This window comes from Suricata suricatta, chromosome 3 (assembly GCF_006229205.1).
Source record: "Suricata suricatta isolate VVHF042 chromosome 3, meerkat_22Aug2017_6uvM2_HiC, whole genome shotgun sequence".
Taxonomy (NCBI): Eukaryota; Metazoa; Chordata; class Mammalia; order Carnivora; family Herpestidae; genus Suricata; species Suricata suricatta.
In genome coordinates, this window is record NC_043702.1 from 45,727,836 (window position 1) to 45,751,233 (window position 23,398).

Below are 23,398 nucleotides of genomic sequence, written 5' to 3' on the forward strand. Positions count from 1 at the left end.
AAACTTAGATTAAAAGATAATTTCAAGGATTCACAGGTAGAAATCTGCATATGCAGAATAAAACTGATGTACGTTCCTTTGAAAACATTAGTATTCCCTAGAGATTAACTACCAAAGAAATGGTAAATAGGGCTGATGAAATCTAGATTGAGGAGAAAATTCAAAGTTCTTACATTTGGGAAAAGAATCTCATAGACTCTAAGGAAGTTAAGTGCAAGGCCATAGTTCCCCTCCTGCCTGAGGAAGGCTTAACAATGTAAGTTTCTGAATGTTTAAACCACAAATCTTTTAATGTTTTGGTTTTTCTTTTTCTTTTTGAGAGAGAGCGCATGAGCAGGGGAGGTGCAGAGTGGGCAGGGGTAGACAGAGGATCCGAAGTGGGCTGACAGCAGAGAACTCGATGTGCAGCTAGAACTCATGAACCGTGAGATCATGACCTGAGTCAAAGTCAGATGCTCAACTGACTGAGCCACACAGATGTCCCATAAACCATGAACTTTTAAAATAAAGTTATATCGTATAACTGAAATTAGATTACAGAGATATACTATGTTAATAATGGGAATTACATAAAAGAACAATTTGTAAGAAAAAACTAAAGTTATATGCAAATGGGTTTGAAAAGAGGAGCCAATTTCAGATTTACTGTAACCAATATAGGTAACTGTACTGTGAACAATACTAAACTGTATCTTCTGGCCTCTGAAATATGTTATTTTAGAAGCAGATTTAGTTTTGTACTTTGATTTTCTCATATTAAAATACTTTTGCATTTTCTGAGCATTTATTGATTGTATTTATAATGGAAGAAATCTAAGGGCAAGATAGGTAAAGACCACCTTAGATATAAGAAATTGTAGATATCAAAATTACCTCCACCCTCGTATTATCTCTGACTCACTTATTAAAGAAAATGAGGGTTTTCAAAATCACATGTTTGCTGTAAGGTAGTAATACTTTATTTATTTAATGTTTATTTATTTATTTAGAGAGAAAGGGTGCACGTACCTGTGCAGGCACAATCGGGGGTGGGGCAGAGAGGGAGAGAGGAAATCCCAAGCAGGCTCCGAGCTGTGAGAGCAAAGCCTGATGCAGGGTTTGATCTCACCGAGCTGTGAGATCATGACCTGAGCCAAAACCAAGAGTTGGGACACTTAACAGACTGAGTCACGCAGGTGCCCCAAGGTAGTAATACTTTATACCATATACATTAAACACATACACACACACACACACACACACACACACACACACACACACACCCCTTATAGTCTAAAGTAAATGGATTAAACGTAGGATCTAAAGTAAATATAATTATTCAGAAAATAATTATAAAAATTCTAGATGGTTTCAAAAGTGAAAAACAAAAATTGCTTGGGTTACAGCTTTAGAAAGATTTAAGCTCTCTGGATTATTTTTAAAAGGTTTCATTATTAAAATAATATTAACATTTAAAAATTTTTAAAGAAAGAAACAAATCTTTCATAGATAAAAACTTTAAAACTCAAACAGTCTTTTTATATGCAAAGTACTTCAGTATGGAAAATAAACTTGGCTCATGTTCTACATTTAAAAAGTGTCAATTACAGTACTAGTACCAAATTGACAGGAAGTCTATTTCATTATCAACTTTGATATCATTTTGCAAGACTTATAATAATCTTTTCTTAGGTTTTACAATTAAGAAGCATTTTGCTACAGGAAAATGAAGAAATTAAGATTCAGATTTAAAAATCATACAATTTATATGAGGTGGAAATGAGATTAGGGTTCAGGTCACCTGACATGTTAATATTATTATCTTAGTTGCTTTAAAATCCATTCATACTTGGAGATAACAAAAGCAGCATAGGTATTAATATTTGAAAATAAGATGATAAAAAAGTGTTAACTGGTACAAATCTGTCATTTGCAAATTATGTCCATTTAAAAATGTATCACCCTAGGGGAGCCTGGATGGCTCAATCAGTTAAGTGTCCAACTTCAGCTCAGGTCATGATCTCACAGTGTGTGGGTTCAAGCCCCACATTGGGCTCTGCGCTGACAGCTCGGAGCCTGGAGCCTGCTTTGGATTCTGTGTCTCTCTCTGCCCCTTTCCCCACTCTCTTTCTCAAAAATAAACAAACATTTAAAAAAATGTATCACCCTAATTTCTCGTGGGAACTCAATGACAAAGACCCTCAGCTCAGTTTTCTGGTGGATTTGTTTACATGCTTTCATACTAATCAAACTTTAGTATGTACTATTGTAACATCATGGATCTCCACAAGGAGATCTCCTGAGTAGTTTTCCGTTCAACTGTAGGTGATATTTAATTAGGCTGATATCTAGCAATTCAGGATTTAGTCTTTCCTGTAGCATTACATACAGTCTCTTCTTAAGGCCAAATTCATAATAAACTCGTAGTAGCACTGTCAGTATTCTACATAGTTCCATAAGCAGCTAAGAGATTCCTTAAATGTCTGTGCCTTCTGTGGTGACTATAAGAAATCCTCAAGCTACAAATTTTAAGAAATTATTCATATAAAAACTTAAAAAAAAGTACCATATTTGGATTTTAATGTATGATGGTCTTTATTTACAACTTTATTGGCAAAAAAGAAGAGGGAAACATTTAGAACAGTTTAACACAGGGCATTGCAGCTGATTCTGTGAGGTTAGTTTCCTTTTAAATGTCCATCTAATTGTCCCAAGATATACAATACTGAATCTGCATACGCAGTTTCCTTTATGAAGTACAGTGCTCTTATTTTAGGCAGTCTTTTAAACATATAAATAAAAGGAAATGAAATCACTCATTAAAAACTGCATTAAATGAAAGTATTTTAAATTTTAATTTATGTTGTTCTTATAACACATGCCCAATGAAAATCAAAAGCTGGAAAAGCAGTTACACTTCCTACTTGAATGAACAGTTACAACAATCATTTCTGCAATGACCATTTTATTTTCAATTTATCATGAACTACTCTGAACTTACTATGAGATGTAGCCAAAGTCAGAAGACAAGACGTAGGGAGAATATTCCTTTTTGGGAGGAGAGTAAGCCCTCCAGAATCAGCATGGGAAATAAACATCCTGTTGAAGAATTCTAGGTGGAAAAAAAATTACTGTAGTCAATTTCAACTCATGCTGAGCTGGCTTAATTTTTTTCAAACTTGTTTGGTGTCATTCTTCTAAATCAAGTGTGTTTAATTCTTCTTCTAGTTCATCCAAATCTTCCCCAGTAAAAAGATTTTCATCGACAGGAACAGCATCGATGGCTCCATTTTCCTGTCCCTCCCCTTCGTTGTCCTCTTCCAAATCACTTCTTTCACCATTTTCAGCCCTACCTCCGGAAGCTTCACTTAATTTGTTTTCTAAAAACAAATATTGAAATCAATAAGGTCCAGAAACAAAGAACACTATTCCATTAGCAATTGACAGTCACAGACTTGGTACTATATATTCTTTTTTCCATTAAAGCCTTCCCTAAGATTCCAAGAACAGATCTTTCTTTTTCTAAGCTTATTTGTGTCAATTACCTATTATACCTAATGTAAAGTATGTTTTGTACTATAGACATTTAACTGCTTAACAGTTTATACACTTGAGAGCAAAATTACCCTTATACAATTTTGTGTTTCCTACATGATCTAGCAATTAGATTTGTAAACAGTCAATTTCCATGTATTACTTTGTCTAAATAAATAATTATGGAATCAAAAAATGTTTTAAGCAGCTACTTAGCTTTTAGTTTGGGGAACAGTAGTTAAATCACACTAGTTGTCATGGTGCAAATATGTGTGAATCCAAAAACATTTCATCCTGTCATCAAGCTGTTAAAAAATAACCTAGACTAGGGCTATGCAATTTCTTTTTCTTACAGCCTCAAAAAGACTGAGAAAACAAAAATGCAGTCTTTTCATGTTCATGATACCTACATTTACACAAAGATACCTTTTAACAGCCTAATTTAGATTTTAGTGATTTCAAACATCTCTGATCACAAAAATCTCGAGGATTATAGCCTTGAAAGTACTTGGAATTATGCCTACTGTCAACCAAAGCCCTACTTGTAAAAGGAGTAAATCGGTCTTCAGATTGGCATTAAGACAATACTTTCTGACAGCACTCCGATGTCGGGAGGGCCAGCCAGTTTTTCAAGTTATAACCTGGATTCCTTTATTGTAAGAATAAGTTTTGTTTTTGCTCTCTCAACCTTTGCCTTAATATTCTTTCTAGCTTTTTCTCTCATGCTAACCATGGCATGAGAGAAAACTTACTTCTCTTCACTCTTCGGTCAAGGGACCATTACATATGTACTTATTTTTCTCCTCATTCCTTGTATCATCGCAGTTCTGATGATGACAACTGGCATCCTATTCCTACAACTTCTTTCCTGACGGCAACTAAAGAGTTATTTCCAGTTCTCTCATCCTACTTGATTTTTCTGAAACTCTTCTTTCTTAATTTTCCTCCTTCTACTGCCTTTCCTAAGCTTTCCCTCTTGACTACTCCAGAACACTGATGTTTTGCATCAGATTCTAGAATGTTCCCATTGTTAGGTATCATGCCTGGGTGAGTTCATTTACTCTGAGCTACCAGTGAAATGATTTTCAGAAGTTTTCCTCCTAGGAATATCTACACTGTATCCTGGACACGGCCACTTTTGATAATCAAAATATCTCAAACTCGTGAGATCTGAAACTGATGACCTACATCTCCAAACCCATTTCTGTGCCCTTCTAGTTTCAGTTAATGGCTTCAATAGCCACCCAGTCACCCATCTCTACAGCTTCCACTGCTCACTACTTCTATATACAGTCAAGCCACACATTTATGTTCCCAGTCTGGTCCCTGCAGGCATCTAAGTTTGCCAGTCTAGTCGAAGATACCCCCTTCCCTCTTTAGACAACTTCCTAGTTCTTCAAATTACACATAAATTAGTATACTTACCATCCTTTTCTGAAGTATATGTGCTGAATCGTTCAAGACTGGCTACAGTAATACCTGTCTCATCTACATCTCTTGGGATATACAGGCTTAAATCTATGTCATTTACACTCACTGAATCATCAACCTTTAAAAACATAGAAAAGAAAGTTGTTACTTATGAGGACAGTTTTCATTAATTACTTGTCTTTTACCTCTGACATTTATCTTAGTGAAACAAAATCTTTATTAATACCAAGTGAAAACAAATGACTGACAATTGTCGAAATTCACTTTTTCTAAACTTGAGAAAAAAAACAATGCCGCATTTCAAGCTTCTTCCTCTGACATATAGAATGTGATGTTTTTACTTTCAACTCAAAGACAGAAGTCAGAATTTTATACCATGCCAAAAATGAATAGTCAGCTGTGTTTGCCTATAACAAAATGATTCTGCTGTTGTCAATTGCTTCCTGCTCTGTACTTTCTTTTTCAGTATAAAATATTAAAAAACTAACAGATCTTTTTTCTTTTAGAGGGAAAATAAAACACTTGCTTCTTGCAGCTAACACATACAAGTACTTACCCTATACCAGTCACTGTTCTAATTTCTTTATAAAGAACTGTAATTTTATCAGCCCATTATATTCTCACAAGTACCGTGCATGTCCTTATTACAGAGAAGGGTGGAGGCCTACAGCAGAGGTAACTTCCTAGGTTAGAGTCAGGATTTGAACTGACGTCCCTACGTCGGCACTCTTAGCCAGGTTACTCTGTTACTCTCTCCTGTTTCTCTCCATCCGCATGCGCAGATGAGGTGCCCAAGTTCCTTCTTACCTCATCACCACCTGTTCCCTGGGTGTAACGGGTATCGTCTGCTTCCTCGTCATCATCATCAACCAGTTCAGGACGAAATTCAAACACCTCACGACCACTAATCTATTCAGATACACAAATATATCAACTCAGGGCAAATTTCAAACATTTCTTGGTCATTGATTTCAGACACACACAAGAGTAAATTATAATAAATTCTTGCATGGCACAGAAATTATAAAATGAAAGAAAAAATAATCTGTTCAGGTGAGTTTGGGACATACCACTAATGCTTTTCCCGCTTTGAAGTCTGCTTTCCTTCTTTCCATATCTTGCTCAAGTTTATCAATCTTTTCTTGTCTTTTTCTTTTCTTCCACGCAAGGAAAGATTCTAGAGTGATTTTGGTAACATTTGGACCTAGGGCAGAACGCTGCAAAGATAAAAGAGTTGGCTTTTTCCCCCAAATCATCTTTAATAGTATTTAAAAGTTTTCTCTTACTGCAAGTTAACTCTTTACCTGTGACTGTTAAGACACCAAATTTAGAATAAATTGTTTATTTGCATTTTATGTAGCAATGAGCAAAATCAGTGTCCAGAGAGACAAACATTTTTTAATGTTTATTTTGAGAGAGAAACGTTAATGTTTTTTTAATGTTTATTTTGAGAAAGCGCAAGCATGTGTGGGGGAGAGGGAGGACGACAGTCTCAAGGAGGCTCCATGCTATCCACACAGATCCCAATGTGGGGCTCGCTCTTACGACCTGAGCTGAAATCAAGAGTCGGACACTCAGCCGACTCAACTGCCCAGGTGTCTCAGAAAAATAAACATTTCTAAATGCAGTCAAATACATTATCCTGAGCTGGATTTCTTTTCAAAATTGAAAGTGAGTAAAATTTGTCATGAGAAACTGTTTTAAGGTAAGTCAACTGCTGCAAACAAAAATATGAAAAACACTCTGACAATATCCAAGTTTCATTTGTGTTCTTCAGGAGATAGGAAAAAATTAAGCAAAACATTATCTACTCCTCAGAGCCAATAATCAAGTAGTAAACGTATAGAAAAATGATACTTGTTGACCATGTGCCAGGTATTGGATTAAATGCTTTATACACATGCTACCGCACTGATCTCCACAGAAGAGCGAACAGAAAGTGATTAGAAATTTACGCAAGGTTAACAGCTGATATGTAGAACTAGGATACAAGCATTCTCAAATATACCTGCCTCTGAAGTCTGTATTTTCTATCACAGCATATTGCCTCTCGTGAGACTCTAAACAATATGACCATTTAAGAACAAATGTATATAATCCCAACCTTAGACATTCACACAACATACTTACATTATCCATCCAAAAGAAGAAAAAATTCAATATAATCTGAAATATACAACCCTAAATCTAGTATTTCCAATAACCCCAACATTTTCCTGTCACTCCCAAAAGCCGTATCTACTAACTCAGTTGCCCTGTCTACTATCTCATGGAGTGAACCTCTTTTGTGCTGAGCCAGAAGTCAGTAATAGAAGATTCTCTTCAATGAGACACATTCCCCTCTATCAACAGTGTGTGCTTTGAATCCAGGAATGATGATAAAACATGTAACTGAAAAACTGTAGGCGGTATCTCCTTTAATACATTTAATTAGTAAAATAGCTAAAGACATCAGGAAAAACATCTAAAGTTTCAAGTTCAATCAATACGAATACTATTTTAATGAATTAAAAATACTAGTATATCAATCTTACAAAAAGAATTTATTTGACAAACCAATGGCATTATTTCATAATCCTAAAATTAATGTCATGATGGGCTAACGCTTATGGCTAGGTTTACATTTTAGACATACAACAATAACTAATTAAAAAGTATGGCAACTTTCGGAAAACGTAATTTTTTCTCTCTCTCAAAACATGCTAATGCCCCCAAGTGGTAAATATTATAATTTCCCAATAAATACTGCTTTAGTTTCATAGTACCAAAAAATTTCAGTTACCTCTCTTTCAATTAGATCCTCTAATGAAATTTCATCTTCTTTCTCTTCTTTTTTTTTATCTTTTTTCAATACAAATCCAGGAGGAAGTGCATGACGATACATGCAAATATCACCACCTCCAGGGCATACCCAGAACCAGCCATATTTGTTGTTTTCAATAGCTTCAAGGAAATGCTTGCACACCTACAGAGACAGTAATATTCACAAGCAGTGGCTCGGTGTAGTCCATTCCCAAGGTAAATGCTGAAGTACATGGAACAAGTACATTCTTACACACATCCTTACGTTACTCACGTATGTACAGAGCACACTTTGTGCAGAAATGTACATATAATCTTAAAATTCTTAATACAATGGTAAATTCCTTTTAGAAAAGATTGGCATAAAATTTTTATTTTCAACCTTGTTCCAAATTTTGAATTATACAAAAGGATATGCCTCAGTTTAGCCTTTGTTAATATACTCCGTCTGACTTTTAAATAAGTGAAAAAATGTAAATGGTTATAAAAAACAAAAACCAATTATTTTGGTTTGATCTTTCCTAAAAACAAATTATGTGGAGTAATGATACATTATTTGAATTATTTGAAATCATAGGCATTTCTAACATCTATGAAGGGAGGAAGAAGCAAGGTACAAAAAGAACACAAAGGACAGTGACTTTTGGTGCAAAATACAGCTGTATTGAAGCCTCAGGTAATAAACTCTGAAAATAAAAAGAAAAAATTGACTAACAAGCAATACTCTTTCCTCCAAATAATAGAACAGATATAAGTTAAACTGGTATTCGGAAAATTTCTAGCACACCAAAGTTTTTCACCGTAATTGCCCTACAGATAAATATGTGGACATGAATGGAAGGTCTGAGAAACAGACACCTGATGTTTAAAGTAAACTTTGTGCAATATGAGAGCCATTACCTACCCGAAGCTCATTTTGCAATTCATGTCACAATATTTTCACCTTCCTGATTTAAAGTCTATGCACCATTAAAACAGAGTATTTATCAATCCTCCTTCATTTTGCACAAAAAATAAGGAAAAAATTCTTATCTGAATATGTGATTGTGTTCATCCATATCTGAAAGTAAAGTCACCTCAAAAAATAGCAGTTGAGGACTTTAGTCACATGGTTTTCAAACGTTACTTTTGAATTAAGAATCTAATTTTATGTAACTTACACTTGCAAATTTCAAAAACAAAGCTGGATGTACTTTATCAAAAAGCCAATACTTTTAAAAATAATCCAGTAGAAAACAGCAGCAAATACCTTGCCACATAATTCTCCCTAATGATAAATATCACAGCAACTCAATTCAAGAAAAGGACATACTATTTGAGTTTTTGGTTTTTTCTTTTCCGCCTCACCGTGCTTCTTGTTCACTACTTCTTCCAGTTTTTTCTCATCCCAATTATCCATAGTATCTAAATAAAAAGAGATATGAAGACTAAATACTGTAATTTTATCTACTGTTCCCAAAACCTGTTGCATATCTCCTTAAACAGGAAAACTGTATCATAAGACTTATGACCTAGCACATTTTCTTTAAATTACACCACAGGTAGGAATAAAGCAGTGTTATGAAATTATTTACCAAAACCCTAAGTAGTTTAGACAAATAAAAAGGCGGTATTGGAAGAAAAGGTGAGACAAATCCCAAATTCCCTTATCAAGGACATAATGCTATAAATTCAGATTTTATGAAAAACAATTATTATTATTGTGTTTTACAAACACAGCCCTCCAAAGACCAAAATATTCTTCAAGTACTAAATATCTTAGTAACAACCAAAAGATATTTTTAAGAAAAGGTCTTAAAAAAATACCTTTTTCAAGTTCTTCATCTCTTGCATCAATGTAAACACTTCGCTTTTCACACTTTCTTTCCAGAGTCAAGTCATGAGAGAACTTACACTTATCTCCTTTAGTACACTGTCCTTGCTTAAAGAATGCACACACCACGGACTTGGGATCTGCACCTATGTCAAATGGCACATGGTATTTATGTTACAGTCTGCTAGATCACAAGGTATAGCTCCTATCTGAGACACAATTACTGTTGGTGAACTGCTATTTTCTATTCATTGATATAAGAAGAAAATACCACTTATCTTTAAAATGCCTTCTACAGCATTTTATAACTGTATTTGTTTCTTTTATTCTTACCATTACTGCCCTTACTATCCTTACTCTTATTTCCAGGGATGGGAAACCAAACAAACTCCTATGTACTCCACAGTAACTGTCTAGCTGCAGTCAAGGAAGCAGACGCAGAAGAGAAATATACACGGATGTATCCTGCCAAGAGTTGGGAACTTATAATTTATAGAACTAGAGGTTTGTCCTGGCCACCACCAAAGAATGTATATTATAAACCAATTAGTGGACTGTCTACTTGTTCATTTAGCCTTAAGTGGGGGGCTCGTAGCTGGAGTTACAGTTCTACAATCACATAGCTGAGCACATATATAGAGGAAACATAAAAAAAAGTCATTGACATAGGTTTTGACAAAGGAAGTATCATTTCCATAGCAGACACATTGGTTTATAATCTGAAGAAAATATACATTAAAACAAATTGAGTTTTTTAAAACTGAAGTATAGTTGATAACACAATGTTATATTAGTTTCAGGAGTACAACATAGCGATTTGGCAAGTCTGTATGCTATGCTCACCACAAACGTAGCTGCCATCTGTCACCAGGCAATGCTATTACGCTACCACAGTCTACACTCCCAATGCTGTACCTTTTATCTCCATGACTTACTCATTCCATAAATAGACACCTGTACCTCCCACACCCACTCACCCTTTTGCCCATCGCCCCCCAGTCCCTTTCCTGCTAGCAACCATCAGTTTGTTCTCTGTAATTTGTGGGTCTGTTTCTGCTATTTTTTCTCTTTTGTCTGTGTATTTGTAAAATAAGAGCTTTTAAACATGAATTATATTTGGTAAAAACAATACTCTGACATTTAAAGTTTACCTTTACTTATTTTTTGAGCAGCAACTACAGGTTTGAATAGCTCATTTAGTTCTTGCAATTCTTTCTTCTTGTCATCTTTCTTCAGTTTCTTTTCAGCTTCACTCTGTGCTACCTATAATATTCCCAGATATAAAATGTAAATTTCATAGAACAAAATTGTTTTTACTATACAATAGTACATTATAGCATCAATGACGTAACAAAAACATTCACACATTTACATGTATATAGTCCTTACCCCTTAGTATCAGGGTTACAATGGCTTTTCAGTATATATTAAATGGTGTGGTTAAACTTTTAAACGAAACTGTGAAATTTTGTATCAGCTGACTTTTAAAAAATTTATAAACGGTACCATGCAAAGTAAAAAGCATATTTAAAAGCTTACAGCAATAAGCATTTATTAAGCATCTGCTACATGCCCAGCCTTGTTTTTAGTAAATGGTTCTCACCTGGGATTTTCTTCTTATGATAACCACCCACTCCCCAGAAACATGTGGGTGCGTTTTGAAGATCAGAAATGCAAACATTAGGAAATGCGCAGTCCCACACAATAAAGAACTGTGCCACCCAAAATACCTACAGTACCCTTGTGGGGAAACACTGAGCTAGGTCAATGTGGGAAATTAAACAAATCAAATATGACATATGACATAGTCCCAGGCACACGATTTACATACCTAATATGATTAGAGGATTCATCCAAATACTTATATGTCAGGTCCTATGTTAGATGACAGGGAATACAAAGATGAAAAGATAAAGATGCTTATTTAAAGAAGCTCAGAGTTTAGTGGGAAGACAGACATGTCAACAACTATAATATAATACGTGGCTCTCTGGGAACAAGGAATGCCTGCATGCCTATGAAAATCAGACTGAGCTAATACTTTATGGACGAATTCTTCTGATGAGCAAGGAAAGGAATGCAGAGAGATCTAGCCAATGCAAAGATACAGGAACCAGAAGGAACAGGGTATGAGAAACAGTAATGAAAAGTTTGGACTGTATCAGTAGGTGACAGGGAAAACTCAAAAGACTTAAAATAAGTCAGTGACATAATAAGACGGTGTTTTATAAAGATCACAATGGCAACTGTGTGAAAAGTGAACTAGCAGGAGCCCAAGAATGGCAAGGAAAGTTAGGAGACTAATGCAACTGCTGTAGACAAGCAAATACAAGAGCTTAAAATAGGCATTAGTAGCAAGGATGGAGAAAAGATGACAGAAGTGAGAGAGAACTCTTAAGGAGGCAGAACTGACACTACTAAGTGACTGACTAGACATAAAATGTAAGGGAGGGCGGAGTCTAAAATTATCACATTTATGGTTAGTGTTGTTAAACAAGACAGGGAATACAGGAGGAACAGGTTTCAGGGTCGAAAGTAGAGATGAGCTCAGTTTTAGACCTACTGAGCATGAGATCCTGACAGAGCCATCTGGATAGAGCTAATACTTAGAAGGCAAGTGGCCATGGATCTTGATTCCTGGAGAGAGGGTCTGCTTTAAAATAAAAATTTTAGAAACAGTTTATAGAAAACAATTAAAACTTTAGTGTCTATGAGACTACCCAAGGACAGCAAAAGAAGTGACAAGAAAAAAAAGGTGAAAAGAACAGAGGACAGTTTTCTGAAGAATACCAATATTAAATGAGCCAACAGAACGTTAAAAAGCCTACAAAGGGTCCAAGAAACATCAAAGAAATAGGTGGAAATCCAGCACAAAAAGTATTCAGGGAAGAGGAAATTTTAGGAAGAGAATGGCCAAATGCTGGGTTAAAGACATCCTAACATCCCAAATCCTTACTCTGACCATGTGATGAGATGTGTTTAAACAGAAAAATGGTAATACATTTTCTTAAAAAGAAAAAAATTAAGTCATTTTCTCTTTAACAAAAGTATCCTTTGCTCATAAGGCACATCTCAAAATTTTCTGGGGCCCGGAGCAAGAACATAATGTAGCCTTCATAAACCATTTTTAAAAATATTTTTGAGTTAGAAATCAAGCTAATACTAAATAAAATATGATTTGTATCTCTATTTAAGAAATATACCTTATGACCTGGAAGGGCAGGTTCCAATTTAAAACACTCAGGCTCCATGGCGTTCTATGGAGTCAACCCCTTCCTCCTCCTCTTCTCACCCTGAGTTTCATCCTAGCATGCGTGTGCATGAAGGTGGAAGGCACGCGGAGGACACGGTGTGGATTCAGGCTCCATCCACACTCCCAGCACTCACCCTTCTTTTGTCATATATGCGCCGCCGAAGTGTACACACACCCTCCCTTTGACTACTGGCATATTGGCAGCACAGGACACTCCAAGATAAACCTGGGTACCATGACCTTTGCAGACCCTGATCTATTGTAGAGAGGGATGGCACTAACTCCCCTGACCTCACTGACTCCTTGCCTGTGGGAAAGCTACGTCTGGAGGAGAAAGAGTAGGGTCATCCTCTGCAACATGAGGCCCAGAGTGGGGTACCTACTGCCTGGCTCTAACAGAAGGACTGCTGCTCATTTCACAGAGAAAAGCCCAGGCACTCAAGAAATTGTCAAAAAATATAATCCTGAACGTACTACCAATCCCAATTACCACTACCACAAATGCTACAGCTTTCTCGGGCAGTCAATGTACTGCCCACAAGCAAAAAACAGAGAGCAGAATAGGATCGAAAAAAGGGTTATGGGAAGAAAAGTGAATTCTGTCCACACACCTCTATTACACCAGATGATTTACATTATGTTCTCATTTAACCACCACAGGAACCTTACAAGGGTAAGTGCCCTTCCACTGGACACATTAAGACCAGTGTCACTAAATAATTTAAGATCACATAACAAATAAGATAGGGGGAGTCATACCCAGGTTGACCTGACTCCAAGGTCTGAGCATACATTTTTATTAAACCCGGCTACTAAATCAGTGGCATGGAAGATCAACAGTATTTGGTTGTAGAATCAAGCTAGGTGTAAGAGAAAGAGAAATGCTGCAGGCACTAATTTAAATAGATAATCTGAGTGAGAGAAATTTGTTTCAGACTGGGATCACAAATATATACTCTGATATTCTCAGATGAAAACAAAAAAGTAATTCCCACAGTTAAGGAAAAGGACAGAGTACTGAAAAAAGTATTTTTTAAAAATAAAGATGCAAGTCTGTAAAATCTTAAACTCAAGAAAGTGAAAGATCTAAAGAACTTGAAGAAAAGGGACATTTTTGAATGTACTGCCAATAGATAAAATTATTTCAAGGTCATATGGAAGAATAAATGCCTAAGAATAGCCAAGAAACATATAAAAGGAGTAACATTCGGGGGAAGGGACTCCCTTTAATATCTAACAGAATATGTCAGTAGGCCACTATAATCAAAATCAGTTTGATACTAGTTTAGAGAGATAATAAATAGAACAGAAAAGAGATTCCAGAAACAGATCCTAACATATTTGAGACTTTACTGTATGTCAGTAGTAAAGATACTATACATAGTATCTCAATTCAGTGGTAAATGATGCTGGTATGAGTGGCTATTCATTTGTAAGACAATTAACATTGTGACAGATAAAATAAATTTATGACAAATTACAGAGTATAAAGTAAGAAAAATATACATTATCTACTGTTACAGAGACTATTTAAGAAATCTAGACATACCTAACAATACAAAAAGTAAAAACTGTTGTATAGCAAATATAACAGAAACATCACAAATTATCTATAATATAGACATAAAGTATGTCTCATAAACTGACAAGAAAAAGACAAACAGAAAAGCAAAGGATTTGAATGAGGCAAGTCAGAGAAGTACAAACCCGGACAGCCAACAACCATATTAAAAGATATTCAAACAAAACAAAAAAAAAAAAACAAAAAACTAAACCAAAACAAAAGATAGTCAAACACACTAGTAGTGAGGGAAACAAAGTAAAAATGAGATCTCGATTTATACTTACCAGGTTGGAAAACCTTAAAAAGAACTTTAGTACCTATACCTCATGCACTGCAAATGAAAATGTGAAGTATTACAATCTCTATAGAAAGTGACCTAATTTATTAAAATTAGAAATCCATTTCCCTTGATCTAGGACTGTGTCATAGATAATTTATACCACAGAAAATAAAAGCACAAATGCCTGTAAGAACACATGTACAAGGATACATCTTGCAGAAAAATGCTAGAAACAAAGTGGTCATTTATAAACAGCTGAAATAGATGGATGCAGTACATCCACATTGTAGCATAGTAGGCAGCCGTTAAAATAAATTAGAGCTATATCAAAATGGCTTGGAGGCATATCTACGAGGTATTGCTGAGTAACAAAGGGAAGATGCAGAAAAGTTTTAGAGGAGGATTACATTTTGAAATACAATCGCCATACCAAATACTTTTATCTGTAACAGATGCCTTATTACATTCATACAAAAAAATGCAGAAATTTAAGTTATTTACCTGACGTGGATTTTGTTGACCAAACTTAACTTGATGAGTGACAGCCTTGATAAATTTCTGTTGCTTTGCTCCTTTCTTATTCTTTAGACCAAAAGTTTTATCCTGAATAAAAAAGAGTACAGAAATATCTTAGCAATTTATATATATTTTTTTCAGTCATATCTAAAAGTCATTCTTTCATTTACTTATTGGTAAGAAAACTATTCTTTCTTATGCTATACAGACATGTAAAACACTAAAACTTTAAGTCAAGGGCAACATATGACCTAGGATTCTTACTTACAATTATTATTAATAAAACGGTTATTCTATGATGCTTTTTCCAAGGGGTGTTTCAGAAAAGAAATTCTACTGGATATGCAGAGCTATGATGAGAGGACCTACAGTCAGGTAAGTTTAGGAAGAGGCTTGGTTAACGGTACTTAAAATATTTTTAAAAAATTTTTTTAATGTTTTATTTATTTTTGAGAGAGACAGCATGAGCAAGGGAGGGTCAGAGAGAGAGGGAGACACAGAATCTGAAGACAGGCTCCAGGCTCTGAGCCGAAAGCACGAACTGTGAGATCATGACCTGAGCCAAAGTTGGACGCTCAACCGACTGAGCCACCCAGGCGCCCCAACAGTATTTTTAATTCTTAGGCATACAATATCTTAGAGCCTTTACCAGAGGGGTACAATATGGAGTAATTCTGAATCTTACTTTACCTCACAATGCATTCTTCTCAGAGTATACTAAAGGATTATGTAATGTTAAACACACTGGGGAAATACTGTATAAGATAATTAAGTTCTGCACTATTTTGTTTTGTTTTGGTAACAGTTATCTTCTCAAAACAATTAATTCTCTTAAAATTTATTTTTAGTCATCTCTGCACCCAATGTGGGGCTCAAACTTACAACCCCATGATCAATAGTCGCAAGCTGAGCCAGCCAGGAAACCTTCAAAACAAGTAAATTTATAGAACTCAAACTACTGAAATGTACACTTTCCTACCTGTTGTTAAAATGGAAATATTAAGATTGAAGTACACCTAACTAAAAGCAATACCTTATTTAAGTCTGGAATATTAATACAGTAATTTGAGAAAGCTATTAATATGATAGCAGCTATCACAAATGAAATGCTTATTACATGCAAGGGCCTAATAGTGATCTCTGGCATCTATTCATAAGCATGTAGTACAGAAACATCCAGAAGCCACTCTACAAGTTTGAGGGTGTATGTAAGCAGGATAAGCTAAGGAATACCATGGATGGCCAGAAGCCACTGCAATCTTGGAAGACCCAGGAAAAGATACTTTCCTAGAGCTTTGGGAGGGAATATGACCCTGTTTACACCTTGATTTTAGACCTCTAGCTTCTACATCTGTGAGAAAATAAATTTCTGTTGTTTTAAGTCACCTAGTTTGTGGCAATTTGTTACAGCAGCCCTAGGAAACTAACACAGGAGGCTGAACTAGCAGGCTTCATCCTTGGATGAATGGATGGCAAGGCTGTCAGGAAACCGCCAAATACTGGTATCTGAAGTCTTCTTTTTTTTAAATGTCTTTTCTGTTTCTCTGGAGAACAATCCTCTAGCTAGGAGTGCATTAAGCCTGACTGAAGATCTAGAGGAGGCAGTAGGTGGGAGAGACGGTCTCTTAGTTCATTTCATTGCAGTTTTCAGCCTCTCACCTTCTGCATTAACCAGTGCCTCCCATTACTGAGCTTTTCCAGAATTCTGCAGAGCAAATACACTTGTTTCTCAATGAGACAATCCTAGGTGGCACTCAAGCCTGAATGCTCTGTTCTACTGAGCCAGTTACCCACTTATCCATATACTACCAATCTTTGTAGGTTGAGGTTCAAATAGAAGTTTAAATTGTTTTAATGTTTATTTTCGAGACAGAGAGAGAAAGAGAGAGAGAGAGCGTGCGCGCACATGAGAGAGTGGGGAAGGGGCAGAGAGAGGGAGAAAGGATCTCAAGCAGGCTCTGTGCTGAGCGCAGAGGGCCCAATGCGGGCCTGAACTCACAAGCCATGAGGATCATGACCTGAGCCGAAGTTGAACACTTACTTAAATGACTGATCCATCCAGGTGCCCCTAGATATTTAATTTTAAAATGGAGTTTGCATCTCTTTCTCATTCTCCTGTTTGTGGGTAGGTTTGAAAAGGGAAGAAGAGGCAAAAAGGTCTTTACTTTTCAAAAAGACCTGACATCCTCTGAGAGGAATTTAGTCTGAAATAAATGGACTATTTTGAAGCCTTTATTTTGGTATTATTTCTGAGGGAAGGGCTAAGATAATATGAAGAAAGTATTACAGATAAAGAATATCTATGCGGACAAGTTGGAAATGAAAAGCAATACTGATAGGATTAAGTATTTAAAGACATTCTAACACGACATAACTTTGTAGAATCTCAGAATCAATTAAAACAGATATATGTTCTTAAGACTACAAAGTTGAAGAGTTTAGCTCTAGAAGATTCTTTTTATTCATTCATCACATCTATATCCATTCACATATCAAAATTCCACTTTCCCATACTTAAATTTCTATTCTCATGTTTTTATATCCCATATTACAAAATTCTACAAGAATTTTCTATAACCTGTGTATATATAAAAAAAGATAGGTACATATAGACTGAAATTGAGTTTTTTAATGGCGGTTTCCCTTGTTTTTATAGGTAAGAAAATTTAACAGTCAATTTAGTAAGAAAAAAAGATGGTCAAGTATACTTGACATACAAAGAGAGATGAGTACATACATCAACTAGTGTGAAATGCCATACTTTCCTTTGACAAAAAGTGAGCTCTCGTGCTGGGGCAGGGAAGATGGAAAATTCTGGATTAAAAAAAAAAATCAGGATCAAAAGTGCAACAGCATCTATATATGCCTTGGCAGAGAAAAGCGTAACTGGAGTTCAAACCATGCCCCATATATTAACCACAGAAAATAAGCAAACTATGAATAAATAAGGCCAAATAACAAGGCAGATACTGACATACAAAGATTTAGGAAAGGCAAAAGTCCTCTAAGGGCACTTGACCAGCTAGAAAAAAGTACTCATGACAACAGCTTCTGGTGGAGGTATATAAGCTCCAGATCCCTGAAGAAAAACAGTTTTTCAGGTTTAATTACACTGCTTTAGCACATAATTAACCAGCCAGAGATAATGAATGAGTTGTGTTTTTAAAGTCTCTAATTAGGATAGAGCTCATAAATTATTTTTTTCCACAGAGACAGGGGATACATCCATTTAGCATTCATGAAACCTAAATACCTAAATATTACTTTACTGAATCCTCTTAATTCTATGACGTCCTCCAAACACCAATGTTGAGCTTCAATGTTGAATGAGCTTCAATGTTGAAGCTCAGAAATGCTCAGCAATGCTTCTGAAGTCAGACTGTATAGTGTGTTTAGAGTGTATATTGTATAAGCTCTGGAGTCAGGCTGCCAAAGTTCTAATCTCAAACAAAACCAGGCATATTACCTTCTTTGCCACAGTTTTCTATTTGTGAAGTGGGTCTCACTCTAACCTCTTTGGATTGTTATGAAAGCTAAAAGATTCACTATAAAGAAGGAGTATAGCACATTGGTTAACAGTAAGGACTCTGTAGCCAGACTTAAAGGATTGGAATCCTGGCTCTGCCAATGTCCAGTTGAATAACCTTGGGCAAGTTACTTAATCTATGTTCCTGTCCTCCCAATTATAAAAAGAGGGATAATACTTATCTCACTAAGAGAATTAAAGAAGCTGTGTAAAGTAAAAGAGCTTCTCTCATTTCTCCAACACACTGATAACTGCGTCTGACTCATTAAGTGTTAACTATTAAGTGACATGGATGATATCTGAACCAAGGTACACCTGACAAAGCAAAGTCTTTGTTCCTTCCACCATGAAAAACTATTTCCCAGAGAAACCTACTTAGGTTATTGTGCAGGTTAGTGCAAAAAAGCTTTCTGAATACCACATTGTTGATCTGGGATACCAACAACACCTACTGAAAAGAGAATGGTTTATAATTAGGAATACTTTAAAAGGACTTTCTCCCTTTCTCTTGAATTTAGGACAAACATTTACCTGATGATTATCTTGGATTTGAGGGTCAGGGGGATATGAGACAGGAAGACTGAAGGTTACAATCAAATCCAAATTATGGTTAAAGTAAAACTGAGAAATAGTAGTTCTTGTCGAATCAATAAGGCCCCAAACGTTAGGTTATAAGGAAGGTACAGTGTATGTATGTGCCTGTGTGTGTTTCAGATTTGGAAAACTGGATACAAAGGAGTGTAGAAAACAGGTAGTATTTCTTTTTAAGAAAAATTTTTTCCAATGTTTATTTCTTTTTAATGTTTATTTATTTATTTTTGAGAGACCAAGAGAGACAGCGCAAGAAGGGGAGGGTCAGAGAGAGAGATACAGAATCTGAAGCAGGCTCCAGGCTCTGAGTTAGCTGTCAATACAGAGCCTGACGTGGGGCTTGAGCCCATGAACTGTGAGATCATGACCTGAGCCAAAGCTGGATGCTTAACCAACTGAGCCACCCAGGCGCCCCTCCAAGGTTTATTTTTGAGAGACAGAGACAGAGCGTGAGTGGGGCAGGGGCAGAGAGAAAAAAATACCCTCAAACAGGTAGTATTTCTTTAAAAAGGATGGTTCTCTGAGGATCCAAGAGCCTTAACATTCAGTGAACTCCAGACTCCATTTAAAACTGACCCTTTCTGGGACGCCTCGGTGGCTCAGTCAGTTAAGCATCTGACTTTGGCTCAGGTCATGATTTGACGGTTCGTGGGTTCGAGCCCCTCATTGGATTCTGTGCTAACATGACAACTCAGAACCTAGAGCCGCTTCAAATTTTGTGTCTCTCTCTGCTCCTCCCCTGCTTGCCCCCAGTCTCTCTTTCTCAAAACTAAATAAACATTAAAAAACTGACCCTTTCTTCCCCGTACCATCTTATTATGTAATCATGCTTCATTTACAGCTAGCCTCCACTCCTTAAACAAGATGTCTGAAAAATGGAAGGGGTTGGGAAAGCAGGTCAATACTGACTACTGCTCCAAGATAACTAGGGTCCTACCTCTTGGGTCACTAGAGTAAGCAGAGGCTAGCGCTGTTTTATTTCATTACTTTGTCACATTCACCCCCGCCCCTCCCCATGCACTGTCACGGATGTCTGTTGTCCATTCATACAAGAGATATTCTGGAGCTGGTTAATCTAGCTTCAAGTAATCAACAGTTGAATTTGACTTCAGTTTTTCACTGGCACTAATCATTTCTCTTTCTCCATCCTTTACACATCTGGATCCCATCTCTTTAGGTGCCTTATACTATTTCCTTGCTGCTACAAGTCCTTAGCTTGACATCCTTTATTTACTTGTTCCAAACCCAAAGATTATTTCTCTCTTCCCATAATCAAACCCTCTATTTCTCAAAGCTGACTTCAGTTTATTTAACCTTTGTGATATATTCATTTCAGAAAAAAAACTATTAGTCCACATAAATTCATAAATTGTGGAGGGTTTAAAGAGGGAAAGAAAAAATATAGACAATAGAAAGAAATTATTTCAAGTGACAAAAGGTAAGCCCTGTACAGACAGTATAGATCAGCCTGATTATTTCCCCTCACTAATTCTTTATAATACTAATAAGTAATCGTAGCTGCCATTTATTGGATATGAATCATGTCAGATATTTTACATGTCATCTCCTTTAACTCATAGCTCTGTAATATAGGAATTAGCTCAGCTGTGCTGATGAGAGGTATATCAGTCTTAGCTCCCAGCTAACTCAATTTTCATCCTTAACCCTATGTTAAGAAATGTTAGGGCTTTAGCAAAGTTAAAAAAATAAAAGGCACCTATTACAGTATTTAACAAAAAGGAATATATTATTTCCTAACCAGGCTGGGTAACAGAATTTTCTCTATAAATCTTGTTTCACAACAAATAATAAAACTTAATACTAATTCACAATATTGTTGTACCTCTCCAGTGGTAGTAATATCCATGCAGCACATTTCCATCTGCAAAACTTTACTACCATTAAAAAAAAAAAAAGGTGCTCATCATTTATGATAAATATACGAGATGGGGAGAACAGGCTAATTTCACCACTCCGTTAGGGTATTTTTTGGTCAGGTAAAGAATGAAAGAATGCAGCTGTCTTTGTCTTTTTTCTTTAGCTAAATCTTCAATAATGAAACTAAGGTTGCTTTCTCTTTACCTTAAGAATAACCTTGTACAAGACGAACAAAGCCATTATATATCTACATTTTTAGTTGCTAAATATGACCAATGACTTTCACATACAATTACTTAAAACAAAAATACTACTCCTCCAATTAAAAATTAAACAAATAACTACACACAAAGCTCAATAATGCACGAGGTATATTTTGTCAGCTAACATTTAATTTCATGTCTATAAGGAAATTTCACTTTATATCAGGTTAATTAGTTCTCAGTAAAGAAAATTGACAAGTAAAATGTGATCCCTAAAATGTCCTTGGTTTACAGAGCACTGAATGGTGGGAGATCACCATTTCCAGGGATCTACTTAAGTGCCAGTAGTACCGATTGTTCAAAAAGATAACACTGGACCCAGATGTGAAGATGACAGCCATTCTGCCTTTAAAGTTCTGGCTATGTGCTTCATCATTGGCAATTAGAACACAGGTTCTGCTTCAGAGTTGGAACTTGGCCAAGATTACCAGAATTCTTTATAGGCATGTTAAACTAGCAACTTTAAAAATCATGTGAAAAGCAACAAACACAAGTTCTGATTAGGTTTATACTATGAAGCCCTGAGGGCTTTCACTGCTATTTTTCAAGGTTGTAAATACCAAATACTAAAAACTGTAAACATTTATAAATAGACTCACTTCAAAACACCCAACATGCGTTTTGGTCGAGCTGTAATAAAAAGTAACGATGCTACAAACGCTGACCATTATCAGGTATGCCACATGCAGAAAAATGGGCATGGTTTTTCCCAATTATATCTAAAGCTCAGGAAGAACTATTTAAAACTCACTGATGGTTCACTCTGCACAGAAATTCACTGGCAGTGGTTGGAAGGCAAATATAAACACATTTACGAACGTCAACAGTGTTCCTCTGCCATTAAAGGGCTATACCGGTTCAGTGTACTAAATGAATATATATAACAAAATCGGGTACAATACTTAACATAGCTAGTGACACAGAAACGTAATCTCTTTTCAAGCACGGTCGATGTAATTCACAGTGTATATTTATGAGCTACGTACAGAACGGTGGGCTGCGACCTTAAAGAAACCTCCACTCTCTATGCAACTTGTAATAGTTTAGAAATTGATCGAAAAGTCACGAAATGGTAATTTGTTCGCTTTAAATAAGTAACTAGTACACCTGAGTGATAGGTAAAAAAGGAGCACGAAGACTCGTCCTGAACCGGCCTTCCAGAAGGAGTCTGGCCCGAGCCCATTCAGCGTACTTTTTAAAAACACAAACCTAAAAACGTCTTCAATTTTAAGGACTGGCGAAGGACAAAACCCTGAAGCGGGCACGGGAGCGGGGGTGCCCTCTTGCACCGGGGTCGGTGAAGGCGGGCGTGTAGGCGGAGAAGCAAAGCTAAGGCTGGGTGCGGGGGAGCCAGCAGCGTCACTATAGCGATGAGAGGCAGAGAGCTTCATCACCGGGCTGGAGAAGGGGCAGTGGACCACACAGAGCCAAATAGAGGAACACGTCGCCCAGAAAGACGCGAGCAGAAGCCATGAGCCGGGGGCCAGGAGGCTGCTCCCAGAGGGCTCGCAGTATGAGTGGGGGAAGGAGGGTGGGTACTCACTTCAATAATCTTCTCCTTCTTTTTCTGCTCCGCCTTTTTGCTGCCCCCGGCCTGAGCCTGTTTCTTGGGGGGCATTGCGGAGAGAGATGGCACCGGCCAGACTTAAGCACACTTGGACACCGTCAGGGGATCTGGCCCCGCGGCAGAAGGAAGAGGACGCCGCCGCACGGCACGGAAAGCAAGGCGCTCACTCACCGCAGAAACGCGGCCTTTGCGACAGGTCGGTGCCGCAGAGCATTGTGGGTAGCGAGGAGCGGAGCCCGGAAGCGGAGCTGCGCTTGCGCTTCTGCCACGGCAGGCAGGCCTGGAGGGGGCCCGGGAGGGAGGTGGGAAAATGACTGGGCGTCACTTGTGATGTCGCTCATTCACCTGGTCCTCTAGGTTGTGCCAGGCCTCGGGATCAATGGGGCGATCTGGTTGGTGCC

At 36.8% G+C, this 23,398-nt stretch overlaps 1 protein-coding gene across 1 annotated transcript; it reads right to left on the reverse strand.

The window, feature by feature from the left end:
• Positions 1-2,549: 2,549 nt before the first annotated feature.
• ZC3H15 (zinc finger CCCH-type containing 15) lies at positions 2,550-23,161 on the reverse strand. Its single transcript, XM_029934282.1, has 10 exons — positions 22,974-23,161; positions 15,158-15,259; positions 10,711-10,822; positions 9,553-9,705; positions 9,059-9,150; positions 7,727-7,909; positions 6,015-6,161; positions 5,752-5,853; positions 4,939-5,062; positions 2,550-3,359 (listed from the first exon to the last, which is right to left on the reverse strand). The coding sequence occupies exons 1-10, from the start codon at positions 23,046-23,048 to the stop codon at positions 3,169-3,171; spliced, it is 1,281 nt and encodes a 426-aa protein (XP_029790142.1). The 5' UTR covers positions 23,049-23,161; the 3' UTR covers positions 2,550-3,168.
• Between the last annotated feature and the right edge of the window lie 237 nt (positions 23,162-23,398).

Bases quoted from the DNA above. Each gene is read 5' to 3' on its own strand.
- ZC3H15 (XM_029934282.1), bottom strand. From the start codon at position 23,048: ATGCCCCCCAAGAAACAGGCTCAGGCCGGGGGCAGCAAAAAGGCGGAG. The intron at 9,151-9,552 runs GTATTTTTTTAA...CTTTTTATTTAG, and splicing joins AGATGAAGAACTTGAAAAAG to ATACTATGGATAATTGGGAT. The intron at 3,360-4,938 runs GTAAGTATACTA...ATTTGTTTTTAG, and splicing joins ATATACTTCAGAAAAGGATG to AAAACAAATTAAGTGAAGCT.